The sequence below is a fragment of the Erythrolamprus reginae genome, chromosome 2 (assembly GCF_031021105.1).
Source record: "Erythrolamprus reginae isolate rEryReg1 chromosome 2, rEryReg1.hap1, whole genome shotgun sequence".
NCBI lineage: Eukaryota > Metazoa > Chordata > Lepidosauria > Squamata > Dipsadidae > Erythrolamprus > Erythrolamprus reginae.
The window spans coordinates 202637733-202649151 of record NC_091951.1 but is presented as its reverse complement, the minus strand read 5'-3'; the positions used below and the strand labels follow the sequence as shown (position 1 = coordinate 202649151).

Here is an 11419-nt window from a genome sequence, read left to right as displayed (position 1 = left end):
TTGGCGGATGTCCTCATGTTAAAAACTACCAATCTCATATTGTTTTTCAAGGAGAAAAAATTATTATAGCAAAGGAACAACAGCAAACAGAAAATTAATGTTGTCAACATATTTTGGCTTTGATTTGGAAACACTACTCAGATGATCAATTTCCTGTTAACATTTCAAAACAGCCCTATCAAACCAGCTGGATGGAAGAACCAATGGTATATCTGTCCATTTCATTTACTGGAGAAATCACCAGTCATTAATTCATAAGCCTTGCAGGACTGCCTGCTTGACATATTTAATGAAAAGTACAGATGGCATTTCCTGTTTCTATTTCTAAATCACAAATGGTATCCTCTTCTGAATACTGCATTAACATCCCCTGATGTTTGCATCATGTTCATAAATCTTTTGGAAGGCCACCTTCAAAAATATATTTATTAAGATTTTGTTATGACCACATCATTTGTCCAGCAGTTTTCTCTCATAGTAAAAAAATATTTTATTAGTAAACACATGCAGGGTGTAAGATGAATGGGATAACGTAATAAAATTACCGTATTTTTCAGAGTATAAGACGCACCTTTTTACCCCCTAAAAGAGGGTGAAAATGTTTGTGCATCTTATACACCGAATGCAGCCATTTTTGACCTCCCGAAGCCTCGCCCGTGTCCAATTTTTGCAAAAAAATTGACCCGTTTTCCACAAAAATGGGGTGCGCAAAGAATTTGGGAGGCCTGCAGAGTGCTTCTGGGGGCTGGGAGAAGGCAAAAATGCCCCCATTCTTTGCAAAAACACAGGCATTTTTGCCTTCTCCCAGGATCCAGCACTATGCAGGCCTCCCAAATTCTCTGTGTGCCCCATTTTTCACCTGTTTTTGTGCGTCTTATAGTCTGAAAAATACAGTATATACAGTAATCCCTTGCTGCTTCGCGGTTCATCTTTCACCGATTCGCTACACGGGTTTTCAAAGGGGGCTTAAATCCATTAAATCCATTGAAAATTTTAAATCCATTAAAAATTTATAAAATTCTTCTACAGTACTCCTGTACTCTATTAAAGAAACTGGTAGGATATCACATGTAGTTCCAGCTGAGAAACATTATAGAATGACTGTTTAATGCAAAGGGTGGGTTTTAAATGTCCAAATACTTATTAAACACATTAAAAAATATATTTCCTCTACTTCACGGAAATTCATTTTTCACAGGTGGTCTTGGAACGCATCCCCCACGAAAAACGAGGGATTACTGTATTATACAAACATAACTTTCATTAAAATGTATCTTCCCAATCTAGAACGTTAGACAAACTGCTTGTGGTTTGTGGAAGTTGAAGCCTAACATATCTGGAGAACATCAGGTTGGGGGTGAGAAGGAAAGGCCAAGGCAGTTCTAAGCTTGCCTACTTCTTGGTGCACAATGGTTACCAGGTTCTTGAGCACCATAGTGCAAGTACATTTCCCTCCCATCCTAGCTCCAAGAAAGAGCTGTCCAATGTCTTCTCTGAAATCAGCAGTGAACGCCCAAGTCCAGTATCCAACAAAATCCACAATCTTTCATGATCTGGTATAAAGTTTTATCAAGCCATGGGTGGTCCAAATAGATCCATAGTTTCCACCACCAAGGAGAGATGCTCCAAGAAGGAGTTAATGGACACACGCAGGATCCTAGCTTCTTCTGCTCTCCATTGCCTAGAAGTAACAGTAACAAAAATAATGAATGGCTCATTGTTAAATGTACACGACTGGTCTCACATCGACAACTGTACTTTCTACAATACCATATATTAAGATTTATTGTCTGAATGTGCAGACCTTACTGACTTCCCATACTTTTTGCACTTATAATTCAGTTTCCTCTAGGAATTCAAGGTGACGTATGTAATCATCTCTCTCAATTTTTATCCTCCCAACAACTCTATAAAATAAATAAACCTGACCAATCTTGGCTCAGAGTTTATGCTGATCAAAAATATTCAGTCCTAATCCACTACTTTAAACCTTACAGCATGCTGGGTCTTTAATCAAACTAACCCTGCCCACTAAACACTGTTGCTTTCAAGGCTCCAAGGATGATGTTCAATTATGAAAGCAAGCTCTATCAACCCAAGATGCAAACTCAACATCACACATGAAATTGCACTAGCAAGCAGAAGCCAGCAGTCCCCCTCCTTCTGATTCCTCTAAGACTGTTTCTCTTGATAGATCACACTCTCTGCCTCTGCTCTAGATGGAGGCTTATGAGCCACACTCACACATGTAAAATGTTGTCTGTCACATTGAGTTCTTTGGTGATCCCTCCTTTGCGAGGCTCAGGATCTGGAGCCAGGGCACCCAAGGCAATCTTGGCCAATGTTGACGATGGAAAAGGTACTTTCAGTTCACTGATGTTGAGATAATCATAAGGAACATAAAATATAAAAAAGAGTGTAGGGCAATTCCCTACTTCCTCACACTATCTTCTCACTTCATACACTATCCCCATCTTTGAAAAGGAAATATATTAAACTCTGTTTAATCAATGGTTTTCAGTTCAAGAGATAGACTTAGGCCTCTTCACAGCTTGTGATCTCAGTATCCACTTCTCCAAGTCTTTCATCCTGAGCCTCAGGAGGTGGATACCAGAGACAGGACTTGTTTAATTATAGCTTTCTCTCTGTATCATTTCCTTGGGGAAATTCATCTGGCGCCAACATAATTTCATTTCTCTTGTTTTTCTTCCCCTACACCTGATTTTTTCAGAATCTTTTAATTATTGCTATCTTAATGCCCTCATATGTTGGGGAATAGTTTTTCGTTTATTTTTAACGATTTTATTATTTTCTTTTTAACACTGCATTTATTTCTTCTGCTGTGTTTTAAATTTTTATACTGTTATTATTAAGCTAGACCTCTTAGTAAATAAATGTTATCTTTGTATTATGTAGACTTTGTACTATGTAGGTTGACTCAGCCTTCCATCCCTCCAAGGTGGGTAAAATGAGGACCCAGATTGTTGGGGGCAATATGCCGATTCTGTAAACTGCTTAGAGAGGGCTATAAAAGCACTACAAAGTGTTAAATAAATCTAAACGCTATTGCTATTGCTAAATAAACAAATGGTTATAGCAGAGGTCTTCAAACTTGGCAACTTTAAGACTTGTGAACTTCAACTCCCAGAACGTTGGGAGTTGAAGTCCACAAGTCTTAAAGTTTGGCAACCCCTGGTTTAGAGTTTCTAATACTGTACATGTGTGTGTGTGTAATAATGCTCATTTTGATAGCTGAGTTTATAAAAACTAGGCATATATGGGACTAGTTAGTATATGGATTGGAAAACATCTTAAGACAAGTGTGGGAAGATAAAGAAACCTAAAACACTGTAAAATGCGGTAAAATAAACTATGTTCATATGATGTCCAAGGAAATTACATATCCATTTAGTCACCAGGTACTGAAGTTGACTCAAGGGAGCATTTTTTGTCTTTCTTTTTTTAATGCATGGAAAAGACCAAAAGGCAAAACGCTAGGATCCTAGGAGCCTTCCTGTTTGACCTCAGTTCCACAATTGCTTTAAAAAAGATTTTAGGGTTGATTTAAACTGTACAATATTATTCAATATTTTCTTTAGCATCCCAATCTTTTAGGTGGGACATTGCTCCGCCCATAGCTTTGGAAAGCGCCTCGAATAAGCTGCCCTAGACATTTATCTCTCTTCCTGCTAAACTTATTATTATTTTTAACATATATATATTTAAAGTTTATTAAATTTAAATCATTAAAAGTGGTGGGGAGGGGTCATTTGAATAAAGGGGAAGGGAGAAGAAAAGCATTACATTACATAAACAGATCTTAAACTATACATAAGGTAATCTATATCATTGTATTATAACCACAATTACATTACATAACAAGAGATATAAAATGCATGTGCGTAGTATAAAATAAAGTAGTGAATCTATAAAGTACAAAAAGAAAGAGAAGGGAAAAATAAGAGAAGAAAGGAGAAAAGAGATGTTGGTGGAGGGAAATTGGGGATAGAGCAAAGGGTAGGGTAGGCCAAACTTTTTAAAATTGCAATTTAGGATTTATTTTAATTTATTAATGTAATTAATGTAATTTTAATTATTTTTTTATTTTAATTGCTGTTTTCAGTACAGATCTCAACAGCAAACAATCGGGGATTTGGACACACCACAACTACACGCTTTCGATGCCCCATCGCCCTTGCCTTTCCCGCCTCTTATCTCCCCGCAAGCAGTACTGTAGTTTCTAGCCACGCTCATCCGCGAAGGGCAGATCATCGGCAGGCTTATGAGAACGAGGGGATCGTCCACCCCCGCCGCCATCCCGCTCTCGCCCGCCCAGCTCAGCCCAGCCTCGGACCGGGCCTTTCTCACGATTCCTTGGATACAAGGCAAGGCCAGAGCCCGGAACCTCCATGCCGCGGCGACGCTCCTCCCAGCCACGTGGGTGGAAAGGGAAGGCTCCGCAGATGCCGGCTGTCAGAGGCGGAGAACGAAAAGGGGTGGGGGGCGGGTTTGTATCGATTTAATTCATATTTATATTCAGGTTTATCATAGTCAAGGAACCGCTGTTTTTCATCCGCCTCAGTAGCGGAGCGTTATGTGCGTTGTTTGTGGAGAGCTAGATCGTCTTTAAAATATAAAACACAGAAAAATGCTACTTTTAGACTCATTTGGATTTTTCTTTTTAATTACAATGTTTTTTTTAAAAAAAATATTTATTAATTATTAACATTAAAAAACAAAACAAATATAGAACAACAGAAAAAATTCACAATAAAGACATAAACGGTAACTAAAAACAAAAACAAAACATGACCTATATACGAATGTAAAACTAACTTAAACATTCAACGATTTATAAGTTTGCCAACCTACTTGTTGGCATTGCTACTACAGCTTTCTGTTATTTTCTATATTATTTATAAAAATCTTGACAGTGTCAATTTCATACTTATATCTAGTATTAAAAATAAAAAAGAATAACAAGGAGTAACAAGATTGCTAAAACAATATATTTGACTGTGTTATGGATGTTTAAGGTTTTTAAGTATTATTATTTATTTGGTTAACCCAATTGTACCATCTATTCCATGTTTGGTAGAATTCTGTGTTGTCTTTTTGTTGAATTTCCATTGTCATTTTATTCATCTCAGCGATTTCATAAATTTTATTTATTATATTTAATGTTGATGGGATATTACTTGAGTTCCATGTTTGCGCAAAGGTAATTCTAGCCACAGTGATTATATGTATTATTAAGTATTGATCCTCTTTTTATATTTTTTGCTTAATAATTCCAAGCATGTATAGTTCTGGTTTCAGAGGAATTTGTAAATTGGTTATTTGTTCTAAATAATTTTTAATTTTACTCCAAAACTTTTTGGCCATTGGACAAATCCACCATGTATGATAGCAAAATACTAATTATAATGTTTTTATCCTGCCTCTCTTACTAGGGAGCAAACTGGCTAACCCAACTGGTTAAAAGCATTAAAAGCATTACAAATAACGTTCTACTTTCATATTTACAACATGCGATAATGTAGATTAAAATATAGAGATTAAAGTGACAAAAAAAATAGGCCGATTGAAAAAGGAGATGCCAGCTTAGAAACAAAGAGGAGTGAGTTCTAGTTTTGTCTTTGGGATGAAAGCCAGTTCCTTTCCTTCCATCCCAGCCCACCTCATAAGGTTGTTGTGGAGAAAATAGGAGGCAAGCTTATCAGGTACGTGTGCTGCCTTCAGTTACATAAATGTGAGATTTTAAAAAACACTAATACAGTGATCCCTCGATTATCGCGAGGGTTATGTTCCAAGACCTCTCGCGATAATCGATTTTCCGCAGTATAGTGGTGCGGAAGTAAAAACACCATCTGCGCATGCGCGCCCTTTTTCCACGGCCGCGCATGCGCAGATGGTGGAGCCAGGGAGCGATGAAAGTGCGGAAGCCGACAAAGATTGCTTTGAATGTCGGCTGCCCCCGCCCCCCCAGCGCGTCCGGCGCCCTCGCCGCTACCGCCCGCTTGCTGCTCGCCCGCCCGCCCGATCCACCCCTCTCACCGGCTTTCGGACACGGGTCCTCCTGCAGCAGCGCTGCTGAGCAGATCAGCTGCTGGGCGGCCGAAGAAACCTTCCCTGGGTCTTTCCCGCCGCCCACGCAAAGGGGAAACCCCGATCTTCGGCTCCTCGCTGCTGCCCGCCCGCCGCTCGCTCGCCCGCCCGCCCGCCGCTCGCCCGCCCCGCCCGCCGCTCGAGAGCAAGAGGGGGAGAGATAGAGAAAGAGAGAGAAGGAAAGAAAGAGATGAGAGAGGGAGGAAGAGAGTGTGAGAGAGGAAGAAGCAAGATAGAGAGAGAGAAAAAGATGAGAAAGGAAGGAAGAGAGTGACGTCATCAGGTGGGAAAAACCGCGGTATAGCAAAAAAAACGCAGACGTATTTTTAATTTATTATTTTTTGAAAAACCGTGGTGTAGCGTTTCGCGAAGATCAAGATCGCGAAAATACTAGAAACAGCATATTAATTTAATTTATTTAATTTATAAGCGGCTCAACTCCTGGACAATGTACAACAATTTAAAACAATATACTGTAGTAACAATTTAAAACCCCAAATTAGATCATTCGTATTCATGGCCGGAGGTGGATGGTATGGCTCATTGCCCCCAGGTATGCCTGCAAAGCCAAGTTTTCACGGCCTTTCGGAAGGCCAAGAGGGTGGAGACTGTGTGGATCTCCGGGGGCAGTTGATTCCAGAGCCGGAGCCACCACAGAGAAGGCCCTCCCATGTGGTCCTGCCAACTAACATTGTCTAGTCGACGGGAGCCATAGGAGGCCAACTCTGTGGGCCCTAATCGGCCACTGAGAGGTGTGTGGCAGAAAGCAGTCCCACAAATAATCTGGTCCTAAGCCATGTAGGGCTTCATAGATGGTAACCAATACTTTGAATTGCATCTGGAGACCGACTGGAAGCCAGTGCAACTCACAGAGTGTTGGGTGTGATATGGGTGTACCTAGGCACACTCACAACAGTTCACGCGGCTATGTTCTGGACCAATTGTAATCTCCAAATGCTTTTCAAGGGTAGCCCCATGTAGAGTGCATTGCAATAGTCAGGATGTGAGATGATAAGGGCTGCTTTTTGAAATGCTAATTCCATACATAATATCACAAATTTCAACAGTTATTCTCCACCATGTCTAACTCAGCTAAATCTTTTTAATTGTTTGGGCAACAAACTAATCTCTTCCATGTAGAACCTATTTTTATTTATTTATAATTCAGTGGTTCCCAAATTTGGCAACTTTAAGACTTGTGGACTTTAACTCCCAGAATTCTCCAGCCAGCTATGCTATGCTATGCAGGCTGGAGAATTCTCGGAGTTGAAGTCCACAAGTCTTAAAGTTGCCAAGTTTGGGAACCACTGAAAATGATAACAACTGGGACTCTGGACAGCAAAGAAAGGTCAAACAGTATCCATCAATGGCATGTAACGCATGGCACGCAAGATAAAAACAGTAAACACCAAATCATAAAACCTTTCCCTCCACATTTGTTAAGGCTATAATCTGGAAGACAGAAGTTCTATCATGTTTTGCATTTTGTTACTAGTCCATCACGTCACCTTGACTCTTAGTGACCACAAAAACAAATATCTGCCATTTTCTTGCCAAGATTTCAGAAGTGTTTTGTCCTTGGCTGCTTCCTAGGGTTGAGAGAGTGATCAACCCAAGGTCACTCATATCTATAAGGCAGGATTAGCCTCACTGTTTCCTCAATTCTAATCTAGCATTTTAACCACTAGACCAAGCAGGCTTTCGTTCTACGTTTTTGTGTGGCATTTTAAACATGGTACACCATAAACATCTAACCAATTTCAGTTTTCCCTAGACTGCTATTTTCTTCTTGATCATGCTATCAATTGCTGGAGTTTTCTATGTCTGACAACTTGTCTGTTAAATGTGCAAACTGATTCCTTTGGAAATAAAATACTATTTTGAAGGCAATTATGATAATTCAGTCCTTATTGGCCATGATTTCTATACCCTTGTCAACTAGCCGGAGATGCTGGGATCATGTATTAAGAAATGAATCAGTAGATACATCTGTGTGAACCAAGATAGGGTCAATGAATGGATGGGTGAAGAGAAGAGAAACAAGGCATCAAACAACCATGGACCAACCTACATTTTCCAAACGGTAGCTGTTGTGACTTTACATTTTCATGTTCCAAAATAAATCTGCCTTGATACCTAGGGATAAAATAGAATATAAATGGAATTTTCTCTTGGCATCTACAGTATGTGTGTTATCTTTAACAGGAAAGCACATTCAAAGGCATTTGTCACTTCCCATTTTGAGATCAAAATATCTCTCTCTGTAACTTGAATCTTTGCCATTAAAAAACAAATTAAAAAAACTTCCCAGCATTTTAGAAACTATGCCAAACCATTTCTCATCATCTGATTTTTCCAGCTAGTTGCTTAATGCTGTGTGATTTGAGGTCAACGATCCTAATGGATTCCCCACCCAAACACAATGTTCTGAGCTATCAGTTTTCTGACTTTTGTATCGCTGTTTACCTATTCCCATAATTCAGGTAACAAGCATCTATGTATGAGTCCCCTTCTGAGGAAACAGAATACAGTATATGAATAAGAAATACTGGAAGTTTGCCTTTGAACCATTGTGCAAGTTCCATTTGTGGTAATACATCTATAATGGTCATTCACATATGAAAGTTATTCATAGATATTGCAGTTAAAAACCAATTCTTTCTTATTATGGAATGTGTGAATTATTAGAAAATATTAGGCCCCACAACAAGATATATTCTGTCTGCAGAGTTAGACCTGTGCAGATCTACAGTATTCACATTTTCAAGTACTTAATGAAAACAGAAGCATGTGTTTGTGTGAAAATGAATAAGTAGGTTCCATGGACTTGACTACCTCACTAGAGTGAGTGATTTGGCATCAAAGTAAAATTGCTAAAATCTGGGCCATTATTGATATAGCCACCTGAATTTGCTGGATTTTTACCTTTAATTTCTTCTCTGTGAGTATATAAACATTTTGGATACAATCAAGGTTCTTTTTGTGGCTCCGGACCACCGCAAAGGCTGAACCAAAATTACAGTTTCAAAGTTAATTTACAAAAATGGTTACCAAGGTTGCCCAAAATCCAGCAAAAACTCCTACAGCTTGTATAACTGAAGATGCAGCTGCTTATAATTATCCCATCCTCTTACTTCATATCTCAACTATTTTTAAACCACTTTTTTGATCCCAGGGCAAAAAAAATTGCCTCTGATTTCGTGAACCCAGTACCCGCAGGAATACAGTTCTTATACTGTACAACTATATCACAGCACAATGAAACACCTGAACAAAAAGTGTAGGTTCCATTCAGAGTATTGTTTTAAATGCTTCTATAGTGGTACCTCTACTCACGAACTTAATTCGTTCCGTGACCAGGTTCTTAAGTAGAAACGTTTGTAAGAAGAAGCAATTTTTCCAATAGGAATCAATGTAAAAGCAAATAATGTGTGCGATTGGAGAAACCACAGGGAGGGTGGAGGCCCTGTTTCCTCCCAGGAGATTCCTAGAGAGGCCCCATGGAGGCTTCTTCCTGCCTTTTCTGGTTACAGTTTCGGAGGCTCAGGTTTGGCTCAGGAAAATGGTTCTTGAGAAAAGGCAAAAAAATCTTGAACACCCGGTTCTTATCTAAAAAGGTTCGTAAGTAGAGGCGTTTGTAGGTAGAGGTACCACTGTACTTTTAATCAAAACTTGAAACAAATACTGTGCCTCCAAACATTTGGAGCCATGTTTTCCCTTCCTGTGGTGTCGGTGTACCAGAAACTGTTGAGATCTAGTCTTGCAAGCCAGCTGGGTGTTCTTGGATCAGTCATTCTCTCTCAGCCCAGCTCACCTTTCAGGGCTGCTGTTATAGGGAAAATATGAGGAGGATATGTTTGCTGCCTTAAGGTATATGTAAAAATAATAAAGGCAGGATACAAATAAATAAATAACCCATTACCACAGATCTGATATCAAAGTGCAGAGCAATCACAGCACTGACACACTACAGAGTAGGTTGTTTTGTCCCAACAGGTAAACACTGAGGGTCATATATAAAACTAACCATTGCACAGGAGAGTTATCCGGTAACCCAGAAGCCAAAAACTGGTCCCTTAAGGAGAGAGAGAGCACTCCAACTTTATTATGTGCATCATCTGCCTTCTACCCAGCCTCTAGCAAAGGACTCTTTATCACCTCAAATGCTGTAACCCTTGCAAGCTTTGGTCAATGTTTTCCTTTGCACGCCTCAGCTGCTCACTCCTATACCAAAAGCAAAATAATATGAATTGGGGCTGTGCGGCTGAAGTGCCTAAAGGAAAAATGTTGCTGCAATTAAACCAAAGAGAAGAGGGAGAAAGATACTAGAGAACCATCTGCTTGCATCTCCTTCTCTGGGGAGTCACTCAGTGAACAGATACAACCTTGCTTCCTCTAGTTCAGTGATGGTGAACCTTTTTTTGGTCGGGTGCCCAAAGGGCGTGCAAACACGTGAGCCCACAGCCATAATGCAATGCCACCCCCCCCTGCACATGTGCACATAACCCCACCACATACTAAACCCATGCAAACACATATATCGTACATTACACTATCATATGCCCAAACAAATGAATATTTGGCTTAATAGCCTGGTTCAGGCAATACCTTCATCGATTGATTTTTTTTCTCCCTCCCTATTTATTTATTTATTTACTTACTTACTTACTTATTTGATTTTTATGCCGCCCTTCTCCTTAGACAAAGGGCAGCTTACAGCATGTTAGCAATAGTACTTTTTAACAGAGCCAGCATATTGCCCCCACAGTCCAGGTCCTCATTTTACCCACCTCGAAAGGATGGAAGGCTGAGTCAACCTTGAGCCGGTGATGAGTTTTGAACCGCTGACCTTCAGATCTACAGTCAGCTTCAGTGGCCTGCAGTGCTGCACTCCACCTGCTGCGCCACCCCTGCTCATACAATTTATGTCTCTCCAAATGCTGGGTGAGAATTTTAAAAGTTTTGAGCTTAATTCATTTAAAGATCGAAAGGAAAAAAGCTACAAAGGGTTATTATTGACTCTCAGACCATAATTACCGATAATACTATTATAATGCTACTTTCGATCCTGGTAACCTAAGGTGAAGACATATTGCTGATTATTCTGAATTGTCATTTCCACATAAGCTATATATGGTACTTTATTGTATAGCTTATGCATGTGGATATAATCCTGCAGTTGAAACATATAGAAAGAAGGAGATCTGGGGAAGTGCCTCCAGAGGTAGAATACTAAGTGTAACTATTTCCCTTTACCACATATACACACACAAATCAAATCAAGTTCTTTACAATTCTCGAATTTCTTAAT

General features: G+C 39.6%; 1 protein-coding gene across 1 annotated transcript; it reads right to left on the bottom strand.

Annotated features, from left to right (window-relative positions):
• Positions 1-413: 413 nt before the first annotated feature.
• On the bottom strand, positions 414-4489 carry LAGE3 (L antigen family member 3). Its single transcript, XM_070736121.1, has 3 exons — positions 4383-4489; positions 2245-2373; positions 414-1681 (listed from the first exon to the last, which is right to left on the bottom strand). Exons 1-3 carry the CDS (start codon positions 4409-4411, stop codon positions 1570-1572), a joined length of 270 nt encoding a protein of 89 aa, XP_070592222.1. The 5' UTR covers positions 4412-4489; the 3' UTR covers positions 414-1569.
• Between the last annotated feature and the right edge of the window lie 6930 nt (positions 4490-11419).

Excerpts from the sequence above, each read along its gene's own strand:
- LAGE3 (XM_070736121.1), bottom strand. The coding sequence starts at position 4,411 with ATGGAGGTTCCGGGCTCTGGCCTTGCCTT. Across the intron at positions 2,374-4,382 it reads CCGGGCTCTGGCCTTGCCTT|TGAACTGAAAGTACCTTTTC; the intron begins GTATCCAAGGAA and ends TCTCAACATCAG. Across the intron at positions 1,682-2,244 it reads ACAGACAACATTTTACATGT|GCAATGGAGAGCAGAAGAAG; the intron begins GTGAGTGTGGCT and ends TGTTACTTCTAG.